The sequence below is a fragment of the Protopterus annectens genome, chromosome 5.part1, assembly GCF_019279795.1.
Source record: "Protopterus annectens isolate FY-2018-M chromosome 5.part1, PAN1.0, whole genome shotgun sequence".
NCBI classification, from domain to species: Eukaryota; Metazoa; Chordata; order Ceratodontiformes; family Protopteridae; genus Protopterus; species Protopterus annectens.
The window spans coordinates 89,206,516-89,232,429 of NC_056736.1; the positions used below are offsets into that span (position 1 = coordinate 89,206,516).

Here is a 25,914-nt window from a genome sequence, read left to right on the forward strand (position 1 = left end):
AATTATAGTGTCTGAAAGCCACTGAGATAAAGTCACCTTTGAGACTGAACAGCCTTTCTTATTCTCCACAAAGGATATGAACAATTGGTCGGATTTTTTGAAGTCCTTGGTCATGTGTAAATAAAAACACAACTGTCTATGAACGTCCAATTGATGGAGCTTATACTCTGCTTTGTTGCTATGATTGGGGAAGAAAACAGGAAGCTCTATGGATTGATTCAAATTGTACTCGGATCACACTTTGGGTAAGAAAGAGGGGTTGGTTCTAAGAGAAACTCTATCTTTGTGGAAAATCAAGTACGGGAGACGAATAGATACGGCCTGCAATTCTGAAACCCTTCTAGCTGAGTAACAGCAGTTAAGAAAAAGGTCTTCCATGTCAGAAATTTCAGTGGACAAGAATCAGATGGCTCAAAGGGAGGAAGAATCAGAGCGTCTAAAACTAAATTTAAGTCCCGGAGGGGGGGGGGGTTCTCTTACTGGAGGTCTTAAGAGGGTACTACCTCTTAGGAATGCTTTACATAGCCTGTGGGACATGATGTTGCCCATTTCTCCCAAATGGAAAGCAGTAATGGCAGCCAGCTGAACCTGGGTAGTAGCTGCCGCTGCTTCTTGCTCAAAGGTTTCAGCAAGAAATTCAAGAATCTATGAAATGGGTCCAGCAAAGGGATCAATCTTATTTTTACTTGCCCAACAAGAGAATCTTTTCCATTTACTAGCATAACGTTTCCTAGCAGTGGGCTTATGGGAGGAAATCAAAATGTGTCAAACTTCCGGAGAAACATCAGGAAGCCTGGCTAAGACCGGAAGTGGAGAAACCAAACAGTCAGCTTGAGAGCTTGAATGGAAGGTTGGAGAGCATTCGAATGATTCATCAGGAGATCTGGAGCTGGGTCCAGAATCCAAGGCTCTCCCTACAGATAAGGCCAAAGGAATGGGAAGCATATCTGACGAGGCCAGTAAAGGACAATGAGGATCAACTTGCAACCCAACAACTGTGCTTTCTGAAGAACCTTGGGCATCAGGGGAAATGGTGGAAAGGTGGAAAGGCATAAAGCAGTCCCGGGGGCCAATCGTGAACAAGTGCATCCCTGGGTGACTGTCCCGATGGTGGAATTAGGGCAAAGTAGCTGCTGCATTTGTTGTTGAGGGGGGTGGCAGATAGCAGCATGGCTGACCCCATTTGTGAAAAATCAAGTCCACCACTTCCTGTTTCAGGGACCACTCGTGAGGCATCAGAATAGCCCTGCTGAGCTTGTCCGCTATCACGTTGGATTTTCCCGGGATGTGTGTTGCAACCAGAAAACATTGGGAAGACATCGCCCATTGCCAAACTCATAGAGCCTCTCAACACAAGGGATAAGACCCGATTCTGCCTTGTTTGTTGATGTACCATACTACCGACATATTGTAGGTCTGAATTGCTATAGTCCCTGCAGGTAGAGAGTCTTGAAGTGCATGCAACGCCAGAAGCACCGTTCTCATCTCTGCGACATTGATGTGCAAGTGGTACTCATGTTCCTGCCAAGTCCTTTGAACAGTCTGTTCCAGATAATCCCCCCCAATCTGGGAAGCATCCCGTGGTAACTGTGGCTACGGGTTGGGGGGGTAAAAACGGTCTGCCCATTGATATCACAGGGGAGTGAAGCCACAATGCTAAGTCGTCCTTGCATGACAACGTGATCCATATCTGATGTGACATTGGCAAATCCTGGAATGACCACTGAGCAAAAAGGAGCCACTGCAGAATTCTCATGTGGAAGTGTGCTACAGGGACTAGACTAATTGCTGCAGCCATCGAACCCAAGGCCTTGAGGACAAATCTTGCCTGGATTCTCGTTTACCATGAGGACTGAAACTTGACGACGGATGGTTAGCACTCTTTCATGAGGCAGTTTTGCTATCACGGCCCTTATGGCTAAATCTGCCCCTATAAATGTAATATACTGACAAGGCAACAAGGCAGACTTTTCATAGTTTACGTGATGCTCAGTTGTGTACACGTGTGAATAGTGGATTGCCATGCCTCGATCAGTTGATGCTTGGTGGTGGCAGTGAGGAGCCAGTCATCTAGATATGGAAACACCTGGAATCCTAGATGTCTCAAGTGACCCATGACTACTGCCATGTATTTGGTGAACACCCAGGGGCTGTGGTGGGAGCAAAGGGCAGAGCTCTGAACTGGTAATGAGTGGCTTCCAGCCGGAAGCGTAGATACCTCCTGGATCGCCTGTCCATTTTTATGCGGTAGTGCATCCCGGGGTTCGATAGAGCACATCCAATTGTCCTGACCCAAAAAGGGAAGAATAGACTGCAGTGTTACCATCTGGAACTTTGTTTTCTTGACTGGTTTGTTCAGTTTGCTGAGATCCAAAATGGGCCTCTAGTCCCCTGTCTTTTTTGGAACTAAAATAAACCTTGTGTAAGTGCCGGATTCAATTTGGTTTGCAAGGACTTTTTGGGTGGCTCTTTTTTCTAGCAACCTCTGAACTTCTAGGTTTGCTTGATCCCAAAGACTGGGTGGAACATCTGGGATTGACTGCTGTTTCCTTGTAAGGGGTGGTTGAGAGAAGGGAATTTTGTAACCCCTGGATATTATCGATAGTACCCATATATCTTCCATGACTGTTCGCCAGGCTTTTGGGTACAAGGATAATCTGCCCCCAACTGCCTCCAAAGTCAGACAGTCAGGCCTCCTTTCAGTAGCGCTGGAAGGGCCTGCCAGAGAAAGTATCTCTGTCAGCCTAATTCTGCGGACCCCCACTGCAGTGAGATCGGCATCTCCCATTATTATTTCCCCCTCTGCCCCTGGGGGAAAAATCTCCACATGTCAGACAGAAACAAATCTTACCGCTCTCTTCTGACCTTTGGGGTAAGATCTGGAGGGAGTGGAAAATTGTACTCCCATGGCAGAGAGTTTAGCCATCCCGTTTACACCTGGTAAGAGTCTCTTACCTGAGGCCCAAACAACAATGAGCCGTCAAAGGGGGTGTTGGTAAAGGAGGACTTGAAGGGCGCTGCAAATTGACAAAGGTGCATCCAGAAGCGTCTACGCAAGGCAACTCCTGTGCCTGCTGCCCTACTCGCTCCATTGGCTGCGTAAGGGATCAGCCGCATGGAGGAGTTAACTACAGAAGTCAAGGTCGCAAGCTATGAAGCCACCTTGCTTGCAGCTCCTTCAGCTGTAGGATCTCGTAGGGTATCTCCCAACTCCTTTAGGAAATCCCACTGAAGGCGTGTAAAGTGGGACAAATAATTCAGTGACCTGAGAGCAAAGGCCGCTGAGGAAAAAGTACAGTTGTGTACACTTAACCATAAATGTAGATGTTCAAGTGTATTCACTGTTGCAGTCATCACACTTGGGTTATCTGCCTGCAGGTAGCCCTCAGTCGGCCTGAATACCAGAGACTTAGTATTTCAACATCGGGTTGCTGTCATTCCAGGAATGACGTCAGGTCATCAGGGGTATAAAAACAGGGAGCCAACGCCATTACATCAATTTTTCTTGTTCCAAATGTCAGGAGCCCCCCAAAATAGGGAACTAGGTTATGGTGGGGAAAACACCACCAGTAAAAAGTAAATACCAATATCAATGCCAATACCCCTGAAAGGGGTGAGTAATGGAGAGGAGAGAGAGGGAGAGACAAGGGGGCTGGAGGGAGGGAAACCAGGACTGCAACAGTGAATAAACTCGAACATCTACATTTATGGTAAGTGTACACAACTGTACTATGTTCTTCGTGTTTCACTGCTGCAGTCATCACACTTGAGTAAATACCAATATCAATGCTTTTTTCCCACTTTTCTGAGATTTAAAAAAAGTTCAGTTACAGATTTGCTGTTCTGAACTGTTTGTAAGTTTCTTGGAGGCCATTGTTTGCTTGGGCTAAAGGGAAGTCTCTGTGTTCATCAGTGGCAGTGATAAACATTGAGCAGCTTGCCCGCCCCTGTGGGAGTGGTTACTGCCTTGAAACTGTAGTTTTATTGGCCATTTATTTCCTAACTCCTTGATCTCCCTCTCTTAAAACCGGATTGCCTCGTGGTTTTGGCGCCTTTTCAGACTTGTTGGCTGTTGGTGAAGCACCCACGAAGAGGAGAAAACGCTGAGAGAAGAAAGGAGCCACTTTTGAGATTTTAAGTATTTTGCTTCAGATTATTTGTTAAGTTTTTCTGCATTGCCACCTAACTTTTGAGCATTTTCTGGCTTGTTAAACTTGATTTATGTGTTGGTAACTGTATTTAGAACACAGCCTAGAGCTGATTACTGAATTTCCTGCCTGCACTTATTTTTTAAAATCGTTTTTTTTTTCTTAAAACTTGCATTTTATCTGTCTCTGGCCTAGCACTCAAGTGTGGGGTCATTTACTGCACTGCTCTAACTTGTTGATACTTGTGAACCTCTGCTTTCCTTAAAAATACAAAAAAATCTTGCTTTTTTCCCACTTTTCTGAGATTTAAAAAAGTTCAGTTACAGATCTGCTGTTCTGAACTGTTTGTAAGTTTCTTGGAGGCCATTGTTTGCTTGGGCTAAAGGGAAGTCTCTGTGTTCATCAGTGGCAGTGATAAACATTGAGCAGCCTGCCTGCCCCTGTGGGAGTGGTTACTGCTTTGAAACTGTAGTTTTATTGGCCATTTTGGGTCAATTCCTAACTCCTTGATCTCCCTCTCTTAAAACCCTCTTTTGCGCATAGCTCAACATCGGGCAGCGCCGCCTAATTGGGTTTAAACTATTCCTGGCTCCACGAAGTCTGCTCTCCACTTTTTCCCTTAGAACTGCTCTATCTCTCAAAGTAAACACCATATTCTTATTCTAAGGCCCCTCACTGGTCCAAATAAGTAATTTTACAAGTTACTAATAAACCATAAGCACTACTTACTCTTATACTCTCTACGATTACCTTGTCCCCTATTGGTCCGTTTTAATTCAGTTCCCTATATTACTCTAGCATGTCCAAAGGTCAGTCAATGGTTTTCTCTCCAATCCAGCTGGTGAATCTGGGAATTTTGAGGCAATGTTACAACTGTCTCATGTACACGGACAACCCTCTCGTCCTCCAAACAGGTTTGAATATATGTGAGAGATGCAACCATATTGCCAAACTGGAGGCTGAGCTCTCTCATCTCAAAATTGGTGTAACCAGTCAGGAGGAGAAGGTAACCTCACACAACACAATTCCAGTATCACATAGTCCCACCACAACAGCGAACCAAACACATAAAAACACAAAAACATACTCTGAGGCTCTAAATAAAAATCTAACTAAGCAACAGAGACCTCCAAAGCAGACATCCAAGCAAACGCTACCCCAAAACAAAACACGTACAACACATAGCACACAAAGTCAGTGTGCCAAGCAGTCACAGCCCTTAAGGCTGAATAACACACCTGATACTCTTGTAATAGGTGACTCTATTGTCAGACACACTGACGTCCCGCTCACCAGGCTGAATAAACAGAAGGTCACAGTGAGCTGCCTGTCGGGCGCTAGGATCCGCCACATAATGCAAGCACTCAGGTCACTCCAAAGCAAATACAAATATTACTCAGTCATTGTACATGCTGGCGTGAATGACCTGAGACGTACCTCCCTCGACTACATGAAAAGAGACAGAGGAGCTCTCTGATCATGTAGCCCAGGCCGGTATGACCCTGACCTTGAGCAGCATCTTACCCTCACCTACAATGATGACACAGTATAAAGACAAAATGATCGATTTTAACAATTGGCTAAAATGTTGGTGTCATTCAAAGGGGATCCAGTGTCTGTCAGCCTGGGATGACATGCTCGACAAGCCACGTTGCTTCGCTAGGGACAGCTTGCACCTGTCACCCCTGGGCTTTCAGATATTGGCAAAGGCTCTTGCCACCCGCATAGTGCCTTTTTTAGGCAAGGCTCAAAAGTCAAACCCACTTCCATAGACAGCACAAGGAACAAGAAACTAAGGGTAATGCTGCTAAACACCAGAAGTCTTAACCTCAAGATGCATGCACTCGAAGCTCTCCTCAGTATGGAGAACATCGATATCTGTGCAGTGAAAGAAACCTGGTTCAAGGCTCCAGAGAGCACCCCAGCACTACCAGGTTATACCTCATATCATGCTTTTCGGCCCCAAAACCTGGACCGAACCACAAAAGGAGGGGGAGTTTCCATATTTATCAAGGATCTCCACACCTCCAGGTTAGTGGCATTGCACGAAGTATCGGAGACCATCCATGTGCAACTGACAGTGGGGGCAAGACTGCTTTTCAGTTTATAGCATCCTACAGACCACCCTCTCAAAGTCAGGAATCCCACTCGGCTTTCCTGAAAACATTGGAGAACATGAAGATCTCTCCAAACACCATTATACTGGGCAACTTCAACTACCCAAACATAGACTGGGAGCATTACTCAAGCCCCAGCACCTTAGCCCAAAGGTTCCTGGAATTAATAAACTCAAATGCTATGGAACTAGTCACCACTCCCACAAGAGGGGAAAACATACTAGACCTGATCATTACCAACATGGGGACTCTATGCTTCATACCAGAAGTATATGCTTCATTGGTAAGATCAGACCATAAATTAATTTCACTGGATATCCACATCCCGACCCCACCCACAGCCCAGAAAACCACAGTGAAAAACTTCTCAAAAGCGAACTTCACACTTCTCAAAACCGAAGTGGAATCCTTCAAGGCCTCAGAGCCAGTAGAAACTACGGCCCAAACTGCAGAATCCTACATAAATGCATTCTACAGACATCTCCAGGAAGCATGGATCACGCTATCCCAAACAAAATCAAAACCCAATCATCCAAAGGCAGGCGTCCAAGTCTGGTGGACCCCAGCCATAAATAAACTGTACAACAGAAGGAGGAAGCTACTACCATGATAGAGCAAAATCCCTAAAAGGGAAGGCATCTCTGATCAGTACTAGCAAAAAATTACGATCCCTCATAAAATCCTCCAAGGCCAGTTTCGAGAGAAAAATTGCACAGGACACTAAAGACAATCATAAGGCTTTTTTCAGTTATGTTAGGAACCTGGGATGCAACTCCCAGACTTGTTCTGAGTTGACTCTAAACGACAAAAGATACACTGAACCCACAGACATCGCCAATATCCTGGCAGACAGGGTCAGTGCAAACTTCTCCACCCCCCAAAAGAGCAAGTATCTATCTCAGCAGAGTGCAGCCTCCTAAACATCTCTGATGCTCAGGTGAAGGCCGCCCTCTCCAAAGCAAAAAACACTGCTTCCATGGGACCAGATGGCGTCCCGGGTTGCGTCCTACATGAACTCCAAAAAGAACTAATCCCTCAAGTAAAACTGCTGTACAATCTCAGCCTCACTACAGGATATGTGCCCAAAGAATGGCGTACAGCAACAGTGGTCCCACTCCACAAAGGTGGCACCTCTGCGGACCCTGGAAACTATCGCCCCATAAGCCTGACTAGCCGAGTCTGCAAGGCTATGGAGAGGACCATCATGGAACTCATAAACAAAGACATTGGGGACCTACAGACACTAGATCCTACCCAATTTGGCTTCATCAAGGGCAGATCCTGCCTTTTGAACCTGGTCGACTTCTTCGAAACAGTCACCAAGGCCATAGATGAGGGGAAGGTAGTCCACACAGCCTATCTGGACCTCGCAAAGGCATATGACACAATACCCCACTTTGGCATCATAGATAAGCTATCCAGCCTAAATATAAACCCCTATGTCACAAGATGGGTCGCAAACTGGCTCAAAGACAGAACCCACAGAGTCAGAGTTGCTGGGGCCATGTCAGACTCGAAACCAGTCACAAGTGGTGTCCCACAAGGCTCTGTCCTGGGACCTCTCTTGTTCGGTATTTACTTTTCTGAGGTACAGGCCAACGTGGGAGGACTATGGCTCACCAAGTTCGTAGATGACTGCAAACTGGGTGCCATAATCGACTCTCCAGCTGACACAAACATCCTTCAAAAAGGTCTCGCAGAGACGGATAACTGGTGCCAGAGCCATGGTGTAAAGCTAAATGCCAAAAAGTGTATAGTCATACCCTTTGGCAAAAACAATGTGCCCACAAATTACCACATAGGTGGTAACCCATTAAGTACAGAGAAAGTAATTAGGGATCTGGGGACCCAAGTTGATACCAATCTCTCCTTTGACAACCACATTGCCAAAGTGGTTAGAAAGACCTTCTACATAGCCCACCTCATCATGAAAGGATTCACATCTAGATCAAGAGAGGTAATCGTGCCCCTTTATTCATTCCTCATCAGGCCCATCATAGAATACAATGCCTCCTTTGGGATGTACCTTACCCGACACCTGCAGCAATTAGAAAGACCCCAAAAGTACCTCACCAGGAGGATCAAGGGACTCAAACAGATGCCATATGCTGCTCGGTTAAAAAAAACTCCAGCTCTACTCAGTTCGAGGCGATCTATGCCTGACATATAAAGCTATGTCCAACACAGAATTAATGGACATGCTCCACCTCAGTAAATCTAAATCCCTTAGAGCCACGCACTCGAGGGACTTGAACCTCAGCACAGAAATAAATAGCACATGCTGGAGGGACAGATTCATAACCCAAAGGCTCCCTTCGCTCTGGAATAGAATTCCAATTTATGTTAGGCAGAGCACCTCACTGACTCTCTTCAAGAAGAATCTTGATGAGTGGATGGGGGATTGTGGGTTTGTCCCGGGGATTACTTCCGTGTCACTATTAGACAGAGGCACAGTAAACTAAACTTTAAAAAGGGCACAGTATACTCAAATCAAGGGGTGGCGTAAGCCAAACACAATCGGGCTAGGCTTATAAATGCCCCAGGGCAGATAGCCTAGTATGAACCTATGAACCTAAGAAGGGTGGAGGCAGTCAAGAAGAGTTGGGCCTGGCTAGTATGCCTTGCAGGACTGCTGTTGCAAAACCTGCCCTGGATTGGAAAAGACAGGTAGGTGGTAATGCTTGGTGAAGGTGTGTACAGAAAGTACAGTTGTGTACACTTACCATAAATGTAGATGTTCAAGTGTATTCACTGTTGCAGTCATTACATTTGGGTAATCTGCTGGCAGGTTGCCCTCAGTCGGCCTGATTAACAAAGTCTTGGGTCCTGCGTCAGTTGCTGTCCCTTCTTCCATGACGCCAGGTCGTCAGGGGTATAACACATGCAGCCGAAGACATTTTCATCAGTTTTTCTTGCCCCAGATGTCAGGTGCCCCCCCAAATGGGGAGCAAAAAAATAAAAATAATATATATATATATATATATATATATATATATAGATATATATATATATATATATATATATATATATATAAGAATGTATTTTGGAACACAAAAAATATACCTCCAAATATAAGTAAATACACCAAAAAGGCTTTTGAGCATAGTAAAAGAAAGAAGAGGTATAGTAAGAGAAAAATAGGGGCCTGGCGGGTGGGTATAACCAGGACTGCAACAGTGAATACACTCGAACATCTACATTTATGGTAAGTGTACACAACTGTACTACGTTCTTCGTGTTTCACTGTTGCAGTCATTACATTTTGTGAACCAAACGGTCATGGCCAGCCTGCACAGAGGGTACAAGTGAGTCCCTCCTTGCTTGTTGATGTACCAGAGAGAGAAGGGGTTTGAGAGCTATCAAGGCCTGCTGCACAGCCACCATCTCTTTTTGACTGATGTGCAGGGGGAGTTGCTGTGGATTCCATTGGCCCTGTATGCACCTGCCGTCCAGGTGTGCACCCCAAGCATAGTATGATGCGTCTGTGGTAAGCATCAGGGTGGCGGGGTGTGGGGAGAAGGGCAGTCCCTTGTTGTGGGAGCAGGCTGTTGCCCATCAAAGTAATTCCTTCCACAGGCAAGGAATAATAGGCAGAAGAGTTTCCAGATCTTGAGTGTGTTGACACCAAATGCTCTTTAGGCACCACTGAAGTTTCCTCATATGCAGTCTGGCATATGGAATGAGATGTATGCAAGAGGCCATGAACTCCAGGGCTTGCAGGATTTTCCTTGCAGAAAGCTGGGGTCTGGTTGCCAGCTGAGAGAAGTAATCTGATAGGAAAATGTGTTTCTTTAGTGTAAGGTATGCCATCTGCGATGCTGTGTCCAGACTTGCTCCCAGGAAGATTATCCATTTGGTGGGTAACTGCTTGGATTGCATTTCGTTGATTGCGTACCCTAGGGAGGTTAGTAGGTCCTTTTCAAAGGCCAGGTCTTTGAGCAGCTTTTCCTGGCTGTCTGCCTGAATAAGGCAGTCGTCTAAGTAGGGGGCAAATTTGAATATTTTGTTGTGTGCAAAAGACAATGGCTGGAGCCAGGCATTTTGTGAAACCTCTGGGAGGAGTTGATAAGCCAAAGGGAACTACAGAGAACTGAAAGTGTTGAGATCCTGCCCTGAAGCAGAGATATTTTCTGCAGGACTCCCTGACAGGAATGTGGAGGTAGGCCTCTTTTAGGTCCTGGGTGGCTAGCCAGGCGTCCTTGGAGAGTATGGGTAGCAGTTGCCGGAGGGTGAGCATTTTGAATTTTGGGATCACCAGAAAGGCATTTAGAATGGATAGATCGAAGATGGGGTGCCAGGTGTCTTCTTTTCTGGGCACCAGAAAAAGTCTGGAGTAGAAGCATTGGCCTATCTGCTCTGCAGGAACGTGCTCTACTGCCCCCAACGAGAGCAGGAAATGGATTTGCTTTTGAGCCTCTGCCAGTGATTTGGTGGTAGATCTGGGAACCCTTTTGGAGTTGGAAGAGTCTGGAAGGAGAATTGGTACCCCCTGAAACACAATGTTCAGAACCCATTGGTCCTTGGTAATGGTGGCCCAGGTACTTGAGTGAAAGGAGAGTTTTCCTCCTAGGGGTATGTGAAGGTGGGCAGAGGTAAGGTTAGGAAGTGGTGAGTCATTGTGAGCTCTTACCATAAGGGGGTGGCTTAGAACTCCCTGGTTTTGAAGTGGAGGTAGTCCACTGCTTAGATCTCTGCAATCCCTGGAGCTGCTGTCTAGGGGGGGGGGGGGTCTGTTTCTACGGGGCCTAGGCTGGCCCTGTCTACTTGGAGCAGGAAAGGACCAGTGCTTAGAGGGAAAATGCCTCTAAACCTAAGGAGCTGGACCTGTAAGAAATCTTTAACAGTCTGCATAGATTTTGCTTTTTCTTCCATCTTTTTTAAGACCTGTTCTGCTTTAGTGCCAAACAAGTTATCTTTGTGCAAGGGTGCATCCAACAATTTTGATTTGACATGGTCTGGCAGGGGTTGTTCCTTATGCCACACATCTTCTAATGACAGATCCGGTTACTAATGCCCTGCCAGAAGCTTCTAGGGCGTCAAAACCACAGTGTAAAGCATGTTTAGTTAATTGACCAGCAGAATGCATTAAGTCCTGTAAATCTTTAGATTCTACCTATGCAGGAAAGTTTTTGTTTAAAGAGTTCCAAGGTATGTTGCTGATACTTAAGCATAAGGAACTGACAATTTAGTGCCCTAATAGCAACAGTAGCTGAGGTGTATACTTTTTTACCCCATCTGCCCAGTGCTCGGGAATCCCTGTCTGAGGGGGTGGGATTCTTAGCTGAGATTGGTTTAATCCCTTTAGGCCCTTGAGTAATGATTTCAGGGTCAGCTGTAGGATTTTTAAAAAGATATTTGTGTGAGTCAGGGACTTTGCAGTACCAGTCTGGTTTTCTGGGCGCATGAGGGAAAGCATCTCGAGTCAAGCTGGATTCAAGGAAGACATCATCCACCACATCTAGAACTGGGGGGATGGCTAAGGGCCTGTGTTGTGGAAGGTCCAGGAACTCTGAGTCTCTTTTCAGACTGTGGGTAGTCTTGACTCTCCCATTGGAAATGCTCTCTTAAGGTATGCAGGTTTCCCCAAAGGGAATATCCTCTGGGGGAGAGGCTAAAGGAATGGATTCCTCCATCAGAATCCTGATATATGTAGAGGGGCTGCATGTCTTCATAGTCAGATGCATCAGATTCATTTGACTCTTGTTCAGACAAAACTACTAGAGACAGATCTATTTTCCTTTTTGAGGGAGTGGCTTGGCTTCCCCTAATCAGCATGATACGGTCTTCTGCCATTTTAAGCATTTGAGACTAAGGCAAGGGAGCAGGCGCCTGAGAATGGGTAGTCAGTTTCATGGGTGTGGTTTGACCCGGTTGTTTTCGAAAGAATGGTAGCTGTGAAAGAAGGCATCAGTTTATGTCGGGGTTCGGTGTTGAGAAGGACTTCCTCGAAAGCCGGTGCCTGCACAGCAGCTCCGGACCCATCCAAGGTAGAGATGACCGCAGGATCCTAACACGAAGAAGAGTTCTGTGGCATACCAGACTCTGAAATGGTCTCGGTAGCGGCCTGAAAATTAACTGAAGTGGGCATCAGGGGCTGTGAAAACACCGCACTAAGTTCCAGAGGACTGACGACCAGCTTAACGGAAGCATCATCAGAAGGTTTGGTCCTGTGCGGTCTGTCTCTGTCTTTATCTTTACGTTTTTTCTGAAGATCTGCTGTCAGATGACTTACCGAAGCCATATCAGAATTTGAGGACTGTAAATGGAAATATCTGGCTACAGTAAGGGTCCGACAATAAATAGTTTTGGCGTTAAAGCACAGAAGCGACAACGAGGGACATTGTGGTCTGGGCCTAAACAAGTGACACAGTAAGAGTGGAAGTCCCGGTATGGTATTTGTTTTCCACAGGCGAGACAATTATTAACTTTTTCTGACACTGGTTACTGCAAAAAAAAGGACCCCCAATGGGGTACTTGGCTTTCGAAGACTTCAACTTGAATTCGGAAACAAAACTCAGGTAGTGCCCGACCAGCACTAGTGTGAACTGCTTCTGCTTCAGGCTCCATGGCAAGAAAGACTGATGTAATGGCGTTGGATGCCTTCCTTTATACCACTGATGATCTGACATCAGTCCTCAAGCGACAGCAACCGATGCAGAAATACTAAGTCTCTAGTATTCGGGCCGGCCGAGGGCTACCCTGGCGGGGATAACCCAAATGTGATGACTGCAACAGTGAAACAACGAAGAACATCCATAGGTCTTCTAGAGATATGAGGAGAATAACAAATGAATGCTAAGGTGGTGACTGTATCTCTTTTATCCAGACCACCATGCAGCCACAAAAGGCAGGGGGAAGGAGGGAGGGATAGTTGAAGACAAATGAAGAACAACTCAGATGGAACGTTACGGTGAGTACATAACTTCTTTATCTGAAGTTGTCTTCATTTGTTCTTCAACCTGTGGGACAGAGGCCCCAGTTATCAACACACCTGGGAGGCCCTCATGGAAGGATATTCTGGAGCACAGTGGCGCCAAAGGATGCCCTGTTCTTGGATAGAATGCCCAACTTATAGTGTGAAATGAAAGTTTGCGAAGATGCTCAAGTGGCTGCAGAGCAAATATTATCCAGTGAAACTCTGGACCAGAAGGCAGCTGAAGTAACCATAGAGCTAGTCGAATGCATCTTAACATGTTCTGGCGGGAGCAAACCTCTAGCTAAATACGTTAGGATATTACATTGGGAAATCCGATGAGCAATGGTAACATTCACTATAGGTTTCCCCAGAAAGAGCTTAGAAAAAGAAACAAAGAGTTGGTCAGAATTAAGGAAAAACTTAGTCCTAATCAAATAAAAACGCAACTGATGATGAACATCCAACAAATGCAATTTGTACTCTCCCTTGTTCTGAAAATTGGGAAAGAAAACAGGGAGATTAATAACCTGATTAATGTTTGATTCCCAAGCCACCTTGGGAAGGAAAGAGGGATTAGTACGTAAAGACACATTGTCCTTATAAAATATATATGGAGGTTTGCTTGACAATGCCTGAAGTTCCAAAACCCTTTTGACTGATGTAATGGCAATCAGGAAAGCATTTTCCAAGGCAAGAACTGTAGATCTCCTGAAGCTGCTGGTTCAAAGGGGGAAGAGATAAGAGCTCGCAGAACCAGCATAAGATCCCAAGAAGGCATTGGGTCCTAAGTTGGTGGCCATAGCAGAAGAGTACCCTTCAAAAAGGCCTTGCAAAGGTTAGAAAAAGCAAGAGAAGCAGTCATCTACATAAAAATTAAATATAGCTGCCAGTTGGATCTTGACTGTGGAAGAACTGATGCCTTGGTGAAAAATATTTGCCAAAAATTCGATAACCAACGGAATTGAAGCAGTAAAAGGATCCAGATCATGTTGAGAGGCCCAGACAGTAAGACGCTTCCACTTGCTGGAATAAAACTTATGAGCTGCAACTAATATTTTTTTGACTGGTGAGGTTAATCCTGGCTCTCATGGGAACTGGAGCAGTCAAACGGTGAGCTTCAGACTGACCAGATCTGGGTGAGGTATCCCTGAGGGATGAGAGATGAGGTCCAGAACCAGATCTAATGTTGGTGGAGGACACACCACGTGAGACCATAGAGAGGTGAACTAGACTTGGCGAGGCCAGAATGGGGCAATGAGGATGACCAAGCTCCCCAGTCTGCGAGCTTTCTGAAGGAATTTCAGGATCAGAGGGACAGGAGAGTAAGCATACAGAAGACAGGAGGGCCAAGCATGGATCAGAGCATCTCTGGGGGCTTCCCTCTGTGGGGGGTTCAGAGCGAAAAACTCCCTGCACTTCGCATTGGAAGGACAGGTGAAGAGATCTCAGCAAGACTGACTCCACTTGAGAAAAATCTGTTTTGCTACCGAAGGATTCAGCGACCACTCATGAGGCATCAGAATAGATCTGCTGAGCCTGTCCGCTAGAATGCTGGACCTCCCCGGAATGTACAAGGCCACAAGAAAACATCCAGTGGAGATCGCCCATTCCCACACTCTCATGGCCTTGTGACACAGGGGGTAAAACCTGGTTGCCTCGTTTGTTGATGTACCAGACAACAGACATACTGTCTTGTCTGGATAGCAATCATCTCAAGATGAAGATGGGCACGGAGAGCTTGCAACACTAGTAGCACCGCCCTCATCTCCAAGAAGTTGATATGCAATCAAGTCTCGCGGGGGGACCATGTGCCTTGGACTGTTCTTTCCAAACAATACCCCCCCACCTGAGTAGGGAAGCATCCATGGTCACCGTGGCCAAGGGGGCTGACAGAATAAAGGGACGACCACGAAGATAATCCAGGGAATGAATCCACCATAGAAGGGAATCTCTGCACGCACAAGACGAGCGAATGGGATGAGACAACGTAAGATCTAGCAATGACCACTGAACCGCCAGAGTACATTGCAGTACCCTCATGTGTAATCGAGTCGTAGGCACAAGGGTGATCGTGGCCGCCATGGACCCCAATGCCCATAAGACTAATTCTGCCATCAGCAACTGGGTTTGAAGGATATACATGACATGAAGTTTCAAGTACTGAATTCTGTCTGAGGTTAGAAAAGCCTTGGTCTGAGTAGTGTCCAACCGAGCTCCAATTAAATCTAGAACTTGAATTGGAGTCAGTAGGGATATGTTGAGATTGATGTTTATGCCCAACTGGTGGGTTATTTGAAGAAGGGAATCTCTTGCTTGGCAGAGTCGATAAATGGAAGGGGCAGAAAGGAGCCAATCGTCAAGGTAAGGGAAGCCCTGGAGATGCAGGTGAGCCGCTACCACTGCCATCACTTTGCACACCTTGGGGGCTGTGGTGAGACCAAAAGGGAGCACGCTGAACTGATAATGACTGTCTGCCAGTCGGAAGTGGAGGAACCTCCTAGAGCGCTTGTCCATCTTGATGTGGCAGTATGCATATTGGAGATCGACCGAGCACATCCAATTGTTCTCCTGTAGGAAGGGCAGGATAGATTGAAGAGTGACTATCTGGAATTTTGTCTTGGCAGCTCACAGATTTAAGGTGGAAAGATCCAGAAGGGGTCTCAAGTCCCCCATTTTCTTTGGCACTAAAAAGAATCTGGAATAGATGACTAATCTGGACTGGTCTAGGGAGACAGGCTGGATGACTCACTTTTTTAGCAGCTTTGCAATTTCTAGGGCTGCCTCTTCCCTTTGCACTGGTGGAATGTCTGGGAGGTGTTTGGATGAGAGCGGTAGTTGAATGAAGGGGATTGACTAGCCTCTGGATATGATCTGCAACACCCAACGATCGTCTGTGATTGACTCCCAGGCTGCTGGCTGTAGCGAGAGGTGTCCCCCGACTGCCTCCAGAGCCGAGCAGCCAGGCAACCCTTTACGGCTGCTGCATGGGCCTGTCCGAGAAAGGCTCTTGAGACCACTGATTTCTCGGACCACCTCTGCTTCTGGAGCGGTGTCTAACGAATCACCCTCTGCCTCTAGGGAAAGGTGAGTCCTGAGTGTCCTGGGAGTAGCTCTATGACTTCTGGAATCACATCTTCTTTGCCCCCTGCTAATTCCTTGAAAAGGTTTGTTGAGGGGTGGAGAAGCGGATTCTGACGGCAGTCTCTTCCCGTCTTTCTTGCTTTGGACAAGAGTGTCACATACTGACTTTCCAAACAGGGTGAAAAGTCATATACGGTGTTAGGAAAAGACGCCTTAAAGGTCTCTGAGAATGCAGAGAGCCGTAGCCGGCCGTGACGGCTAATGGCAACGCCCATCCTGACAACTCTAGCAGCACCCTCAGTAGCATGAGCGAGAAGCCACATAGAGGTGTTAGCAATTGACGCAAGGGCGGCCATATGAGAGAAGAAAATCTTCTTGTCCTCTGCCGACATGGACCCTAGGGTAGACTCAGCAAGCTCCTTGACTATGTCTCGCTGGAGTCTAATTACATGTGCCATATAGTTCAGGGCATATACTAAAAACGTGGCTGAAGCATACACCAGTTTCCCAAAGCGGTCCATCGTCCTGGATTCTCGGTCTGGCAGATGGACCGTGGGCTTCTCTAGCGCTAGATCCTTAGTGGCCGTTGCCACTACCATTGCATTGATGGGGGATCCCTTGGTCCAGTAGGTCCTATATGAGGGAGCACTCAATATCTTGTCAGGGCTTTTGGGGATCGACTCCACTGTGACAGGCTCCTTCCATGCTCAAGTTGTAATTAGCTCCACCACTGGAGCCATGGGAGGGGACACCCAGGATGTAGAGGGTCCTGTGCCATATGCCTCCAGGAACACCAACTCATCCAGGTTGGTATTCTGGGCAGACCACCCCCCTTGCTGACAAAGGATCTTCATGATGTCTCCGAAGAAGACACCCTTGAGGGGGTGACTGGGGGGAACCCTCCCCTTCCTCCAAATTGGTGTCCTCCGTGAGGGACACTGGTGGGGAGTCAATGTACCTCCTTTTACATGTACATTTTCAAGGCACCTCCTCAGGGGTAGTCTCTAGGGAGGACTCGAAAACATCTGACTGCTTCCGTGCGGGGAGCTCCCTGGGGTGAAGAGGCAGCAGGCTGTCTCTGATGTAACAGGATGGTGGAATCTGTACCAGAAACAGATGGAGCTAGGGCAAACTTCGAAGACGAGTTTGTCAAGGGTCTCGATGGGATTGAGAGAACCCTCTTCACCATGTCAAAGGAAGAAGGGAATGAACCACTTCAGAAGGGACTACAGGCGGGTCCACAACCCTCTGCATAAACTGGGGAGCCAGAGCCAAACCTCCAGATGCCGTGACTCCGAAAGGAAGGCTCTGCTCTGAAAAACTCAGAGCTGAAACCATCCCTTTGGATCCGTCACCGAGGCTATGGCTTCGAGAGCTGGATGGATCCGAACTCATCGGATCCGACCCACCCAAGGTAACGGCAGGTGTTTAGGTACTATCCGCACTGACCCCTAGACGCAGAGTGCCTCGGATCTGAGAACTCCAAAACCGGGGGTCAGATCGGAAAAGGAGTAATCAGAATGAAGCTGGACTGCATGCACCTCACTCAGGAGGGAGAGCGGGCAGGCAAGACCCCCCCATCTGTATCTGGGTGTGGATGAATCTCCGCATCATCCTGTTCACCTCAGCTTTGGAAAGACTACAGGTGGATCTGGATGAGAAGGCCACCAATACCGGCCTAGAGGGGTGGTGAGGTGATGCCGAGGCCGTGAAACAGCTCCAAAGCACCTCCAGCTCCGAGGAAAAGCGAGGGGAAAGTAGCTAGGGAGACACCATTCTTGGAGCCGAGCTGATTTTGGCTGAGGGACCTGCAGAGGACAAGTGGTTGGGGGACTGCTTCCTAGGCTTGTCCCTATGTTTATGTTTGTCTCCATCTCCAGTCCTCCTAGCGGGAGATTCATTTCCAGGGGCTGGGGCGGAGACAGAAGCAGCAGGGGTAGCATAAAAACCAGAAGCTTGGGCCCTGGTGGTGGGAGAGGGGAAAAGGCCTTTCAGGATTAGTTTGTTCCTCCTGTCGATTAATGCGCATTGATTGAAGCCTGCGCAGATCGAGCAGGAGGACTCAAGATGAGCGACCCCTAAACACTCAAAGCACAGTGTGTGCCCATCAGCGGGGGAAAGCTTGTAGCCACACTCCCTGCACTTATGAAATCCCGGTTTGGGAGTCTCTGACATAACTAAAAAGGAGAAGCTCAAACACAAAAAACACCCTCCTAACGACAGAAAGGAAGAAAGTTTTTTTTTTTTTTATGACAGATGCGAATGAAGAGGGGAGGTGATAGAAAAGGTAGAAGGAAGAAACTAGATAGAGAGACTTAAAGCCCACAAAAAAATACAAACTTACCCAAAAAGTAGCTCAGTGCAGCGGATCACAATGCTCACTCAAATGTGGCAAATGAGATCTGAAGGGAGGAGAGGGAGGACAGGGGCATTATGGGTATGGGAGGAGGTTGGAGCCCAGATCAGATGCTGGAAATGTGGCCGAGTCGGATTCGGTCATATCAGAGTACCCACAGGTTGAAAGACAAATGAAGACAACAACTTCAGATCAATTAACACTTGTTAGAGGCACACTCCCATAAATATTATAATTGACTCCAAGACTAATGCCCACTGAGTGGAAACTAGAATTTCTCCAATGTACAGCAACCACTCTAAGCATCACCAAACAGTATACCAATGACTGCTGTCTTCACCACCTAGAGCGCGCAATCTGTACTGTAAAAGTTAAGACATACAAGAAATGTGAAATTTACCACTCCCTAACCAAAAAATAATAACTTCTCTAATATAAAATAAAGTTGGTTCAATTTGTGCTGTATGAATGTTTTACTGACTAGATTCATGCAGTCTCTAAAATTCAACCTGTAAATTAATTTAAAAAAAAATAATCCACTGATCGCATCATCCTTGTATAACTTCTCAGTTACTTACTACAGTTTGATGGCAATGAGTAAAGTGACACCTCTGTAGTGAATCAGCCTCATGTAAAAGGTAAAAGATGCTGTCACCAAGGTATGAGATCCTCCTGTTTTGAGCATTTAGGAGAGGACAATATGACAGTGACCAGTAACCTCATGTACAGTTGTGTACACTTACTATAAATGTAGATGTTAGAGTGTATTCACTGTTGCAGTCATCACATTTGGGTTATCTGCTTGCAGTAGCCCTCAGTCGGCCTGATTAACAAAGTCTTGGGTCCTGCATCTGTTGCTGTCTCTTCTTCCATGACGTCAGGTCATCTGGGGTATAAAACATGCAGCCAACCCCATCACATCAGTTTTTCTTGCCCCAGATGTCAGGTGCCCCCCCCCCCCTACTGGGAAGCAATTAAATATATAAATATAAAAGGTTATACCTACAACAAAAAAGCAAATACACCAAAAAAGCTTTTAAGCATAGTAAAGGAAAGTAGAGGTATAGCTAAAAGAAGTCATGGGGCTGGAGGGAGGGTAACCAGAACTGCAACAGTGAATACACTCGAACATCTACTACTATGGTAAGTGTACACACCTGTACTATGTTCTTCATGTTTCACTGTTGCAGTCATCACATTTGGGTAGATTCTCAAAGCTAAGGATGGGAGGAGGAAATTGGATAGCATTAGGACCAGCTATACGGCCCTGCAAGACTGTAGTGGCAAAGCCAGCTCTGGATTTAGAGACAATTGGCAAATGGTAATGCTTGGTGAAAGTATGTACAGAACTACAGGTAGCAGCTTTGAGGATGTCCCTGGTAGGGATGCCTCTGAGAAAGGCACTAGCGGTAGATGCAGCCCTGGTTGAGTGGGGTCTGATCCCCTGTGGGACAGGTTTTCCATGGTGCTTATAGCAGAAAAGAATGCAATGGTTATCCATTTAGAAATGGTTTGCTTTGAGATAGCCTTCCCTTCTGTCCCTGCAGCAAACACCACCAGCAGTTGCTCAGATTAGTCCTGTCCAAGTAGAATCTAAGCTGTATGTGCACATTTAAGGAGTGCAGTATCCGTTCCCCTTTGTTCTGTGGATTAGGAAAGAAAGTTGGCAAATGAATGGACTGATTAAGAGCCACACTGGATACCACCTTGGGCATGAAGGCGGGATTGGTTCTGAGGGACACCCTGTCCGCATGAAATATGATGAAAGGCTCCACTGCCATAAGGGCCTGCAATTCAGATACCCTTCTTGCTGATGTGATTGCTAAAAGGAAAGTTGTTTTCCAAGAAAGAAATTTTAAATCTGCAGTAGCAGCTGGCATGAAAGGAGGAAGAGTGAGTTTCTCCAAGACAAAGTTAAGGTCCCAGGATGGAGTGGGAGCTCTCCTGGGTGGTCTTATATTTTTGGCCCCTCTGAGGAACTGCTTGAGCAGTGGATGAGAATACAGGGGAGGTTCTGTGTTGTAATGAGCTGAAATGGCTGAGGCGTGAATTTTGATGGAGGAAAAAGACAGGCCCTTGAGAAGCTTCTCAGTTAAGTATTGTAAAATCTGAGGTAAATTGGGCACTGCTGTGCTCATCCCTTGAGATTTGTTCCAGGTACAGAATCTTTGTCATTTTTCAGCATAACATTTTCTAGTACTAGGCCTCCTTGCCTCTAAGATGATATCCATCACTGGTTTACTGAGGGATGGGGTAAAGGAGAGATTAGGTAATTAGCCAGACTGCTAGGTTTAGTGTTTGAAGCTGAGGGTGCAAAATCTGATTCTCCTGCTGAGACAACAGGGAAGGAGTCTGAGGCAGGTGCTATTAGGCCAACAGTGACACACTGCGCAAGAGGGGATACCAGTGTTGGCATGGCCAGTCTGGTGTAATCAAAATCGTCCTTGGTTTGTCCCGTTTGATCTTTAGTAGTACCTTGGAAAGCAGAGGCAGAAGAGGAAAGGCATAAACTGATAGGTTTTTCCAGCTGAAGGACAGCGCATCCACTTTCCAAGCTTGTTTGTGGAGAGTCCTTGTGCAAAATTTGTCCAATTGATAGTTCTGGGGGGAGGCAAACAGGTCTATATCCGGGCTCCCCCATTTGCTTGTCAACATGTTGAAAATCCTTGGTTCCAGTTTCCACTCGTGTGGGTCCATGAGGTTTCTGCTTAGTCCGTCTGTCAGTGTATTTAGTTTTCATGGCAGGAATTGAGCTTGTAGATGCACTTGGTAGCTCAAGGCTGTGTTCCACAATGCCAAGGCTAGTCTGCAGAGGGGGTAAGAATGTGTACCCCCCCCTGCTTGTTTATGTACCACATAACAGTGGTGTTGTCCGTCTTTACCATTAATTGTCCTGGAAGAATGTGGTCCTTGAAGGCTGTCAGAGCATTCTGTACAGCTAACATTTCTTTTTGATTGATATGCAGGTAAATTTGACTTGGGTTCCATTTGCCCTGAATGCATTTCCCTGCCAGGTGAGTCCCTCATGCATAGTCTGATGTGTCTGTTAGGGTTTGGACAGCAGGGGGTAGTGTGAATGGTAGTCCCTTGTTTTGGTGGCAGGACTCTGCCCACCAAAGGAACTCTAGGCGTAGGCAAGGTATGATAGGAATCACTGCTTCTAGATCCTGAGAATGTTGACACCATAGGCTTTTTAGATACCATTGTAGTTTCCTCATATGCAGTCTTGCATATGGAATTAGAAGAATGCAGGAGGCCACGAACCCCAAGGCTTGCAGCATTTGCCTTGCAGATAGCAGGGTTTTTGTGGCCACTTGTTTGAAGTAAGTTGTCAAATGAATATGTTTCTCTGGTGTGAGGAAAGCCATCTGGGAAGTTGTATTCAAGCTTGCTCCCAGGAATATAACTTGCTGACAGGGTACCAGGTGTGATTTATTTTCGTTTACGGTGTACCCCAGACAAGTTAGCACCATTTGTACAAAGGCCAGAAGTTTCAAAAGTATGCCCTGGCTTTCTGACCGAATTAGACAATCATCCAGGTATGGGTATATTTGAATATTTCTGTGTCTGCAAAATGCAATGACTGGAGCTAGGCACTTTGTGAATACTCTGGGTGCAGTAGATAAGCCAAAGGGCAGTGCAGAGAACAGATAGTGCTTTGAAGCATAGGTATCTTCTGCAAGATTCTCTGATTGGGATGTGCAGGTATGCTTCTTTTAAATCTAGTGTTGCCAACCCGGCATCTTTGCCTAACATAGGAAGCAACTGGTGACGAGTCAGCATCTTGAATTTTGGAATCTCCAAAAAGGTGTTTAGAGTAGACAGGTCCAAGATAGGACACCATGAATTGTCTTTTCTGGGTACCAGGAAAAGTCTCGAGTAGAAACCTTGTCCTTTTTTCTCTTCTGGTAACAATTGAATAGCCCCCATGCGTAAGAGGGAGAGTACTTGCTATTTTGGCCTCTGCCCACTGATTTGGGGGTAGATCTGGCCAACCACTTGGGGTTGGTAACATGTGGAAGTGAAATCTGTATCCTTGGGACACTACATTTAAAACCCATTTGTCCTGGGTAACAAGTCCCCAGTTCTTTGCATGCAGAGCAATCTTTCCCCATAAAGGGGCAGTCAATTGAAAAGTGCTTGGAAGTTTTAAAAATAAGTCATTGAGACAGTTTACCATAAGGGAGAGTTTTATTACTACCAGATTTGGAAATGGAGACCCCCACTGCTTAGTCCTGTGCATACCCTGGGACTGAAGCCTGGGTGCTCTGCTAGATCTGGGTTTGGACAGAGAAGGTCTGGAAGAGGCAGGAAAGGACCATTTCTTAGAAGGCCAATGCCTACTAAATCTTGGAGGTTGTACTTGTAAAAAATCTTTAACAGTTTGCATAGATTTAGCTTTTTCCTCAATCTTTTTAAGAACTTCTTCCACCTTGTTGCCAAACAGGTGGTCCTGATTTAAGGGAGCATCCAGTAATTTAGCTTTAACATGATCTAGCAAGGATGGCTCCTTAAGCCAAGCATGCCTTCTAAGTACAGACCCAGTTACAGCAGCCCTGCAAGATGCCTCCAGTGAATCAAAACCACAATGCAAAGTATGTTTTCTACCTTGTTCGGCAGAATGCATTAAATCCTGTAAATCCTTATTTTTTCAGCACAATCAGGAATCATCATCATTTTCTGTTTAAGCAATCCAATAATATGCTGCTGATACTTTAACATATGAAACTGGCAATTTAAGACCCTAATGGCCAAAGTTGCAGAAGTGTATACCTTCTTACCCCATCTATCCAGCGCCCTGGAGTCTCTATCAGAGGGGTTAGGATTTTTGGCAGTAGTAGCTTTAATGCCCTTGGGTCCCTGTGAAATGGTCTCAGGATCCACAGTAGGATTTTTGAAAAGGAACTTGTGAGAGTCAGGAACCCTGTAATATCTATCAGGGTTTCTGGGAGCAGGAGGTAAAGAGTCAGGGGCCAAGCTAGATTCCGAAAAATCATCATCAACAATATCTAGTACAGGAGGTATGGCTAAAGGCCTGTGCTGGGGCAGGAGTAAGAAATCCCTAAGCCTCTTTTTAGAATCAGAGAAATCCTGACTTTCCCAACGAAAATGCTCCCTGAGAGTATGCAAGGTTTCACCAAAAGAGAAATTCTCTGGGGGGAAGCAGAGGGAACTGAGTCCTCATCATCAGAATCCTCGTAGGTAGATAAGGGTAAATCCTGGTCATCAGAGGAAACAGAAATTTCAGAATCCTGGTCAGAAGTATCATAAGCAAACTTAGTCCTAGGTCTTTTAGAGGGGGAAGGTTGGCTTCCCTTTATTAAAGTAATAAGGCCTTCAGCCATTCTTATAATTCGTTTTTAGGCATAGAGGCCTGACCATGCGGTCTGGGCATCAGTTTTCTAGGCATGGTTAGAGTTTTAGGCCTTGAAGAAGAAGATGGCTTCGGTACATCGTGGTCAGGGCCTAGGCAAGGAATACAGTACAAATGAAAATTTTTATGAGGTATTTGCTTTCCACAAGAAATGCAATTATTTACTTTTACTGACATCGTTTTAGAGCAAGAAAAAGTTTCCCCAATGGGGTACTTAGCTTTTAGTTGAAGACTTCGGTTCTGAAACTCGAAAATTAAAATTTCAGGAGTCGGCCGACCGGCACTTGCGAACTGCTTCTGCTTCGGGCACCGCATGGCAAGCAAGACCGATGTAATGGCATCGGTTGCATGTTTTATACCCCTGACAACCTGACGTCATGGAAGAAGAGACAACAACAGACGCAGGACCCAAGACACTGTTAATCAGGCCGACTGAGGGTTACTGCAAGCAGATAACCCAAATGTGATGACTGCAACAGTGGAACACGAAGAACATCTCCTGGAAATAGCACCAGCAAGGAAAACTCCGCTACCAACAGCACCAGAAGCTCTTACAGGAGGGGAGGGCATTTCAGTGGACTAGAGGTCGTGACCCTAGTCAAAGACATACGTTATGCAGTTATAATAAGTAGATGTTATGATGATGGTGGTACAATATCTGAGACCCTTGATGGCATTTTTTTCTTAACTCAAGAAAAGGAAGATCTGCTTGCCTTTAGCAGTGATGACTTGGAAACAGTATTCAAAGAGCAAAGAACATGGCATTAGACAAGTGATAAAGCTCCAAGAAAAACATGCAGACTACTTATCTGACTTGCAAATCTATAATTTGACTGCACAAACATTTAAGAAATAAAGGCTCATATATAGCTGTTTGCATCAATCAGGTAACCTGAAAAATGACAGCATATGTCTTGAAAAAAAATGTCCGAAAACAAGACTATTCCTACTTGAAAAAACTTGCTTAAAGCAATTTTAAGTCAAACTTCCAAAAAGGCTTTTCCATGAAGCAAAGCAGCAACAGGAAAGAACCAGTGAGGAGAGAAGGTTCATGTTTCTTTTTATGGTGGCTTCACAGATACCATCTCCACATACGAGTCCTAAAAGGATTGCTCTAAAGAAGCCTAGCCAATAAATATTTCCCGTGGATGGAAGGAATTCAATACGAAAGGCAGGCTGATATAAATATTTTCTCAGTTAACAGAAAATAAAAATTACAAAAAAAAGATAAAGACCCACCCACACAGCACAGCAGTCAAAAGACGCCCAAATATTATGAATAAAAATAGTTCATACCACTAGGAAGAGCAAGATCCTTCTTCATTAAGGCTGATGCACACACACCTCCCAAATAAGACAGTTCTTTTTCTAGCTGTACAATTCCCTAAAGAGACCAACAAATAAATGACATAATCAACAAAAATATTGTAAATTAAAAATATACATAAGTAGGATGATACTTGCTGTCATTTACACATTTTCAGTGGTTTATAACCAAATACTTTCTCATAATGGTTCTTTACACAGCACATACCTCTAAAGGACAGACAGGCAAGCTATTCAGATAGGTTTTCAAAAAAATTGTTTGGCAAGTTCATCTTACAAACATCTATATGACAATAAAATTATTCAGGACTAATCTCTACTCACACAGATAATGACCAAACAAAATCCTCAAGTCAACTGAAGAGGTGGAGTATTGAAACATTATTACACGCAAATAAGTTACATTCCCTATGAATGCCACAGAGAAATAACAGATGCTTTCTTACTGTACTATTTGAGCTGAGAAAGGACTCCGCCCAGATGGGTCTTTGACTAGGCATACTCTTATTCTTCTGCAAACTGGCTAGATTTCTGTGAAGCTCATGCAACTGAGGGCACATGTTGCAATATCAAGCACCACAACAAGAGAGCACACC

The 25,914-nt window shown here is 45.7% G+C and overlaps 1 protein-coding gene across 1 annotated transcript in view; it reads right to left on the reverse strand.

The window, feature by feature from the left end:
* Positions 1 to 25,914, reverse strand: part of MYCBP2 (MYC binding protein 2) — a gene marked incomplete in the record, with an annotated part of 5,088,083 nt that overhangs the window by 2,171,089 nt on the left and 2,891,080 nt on the right. The window contains 1 exon segment of the mRNA XM_044072904.1: positions 25,289 to 25,376. Coding sequence (XP_043928839.1) covers positions 25,289 to 25,376 — 88 coding nt within the window.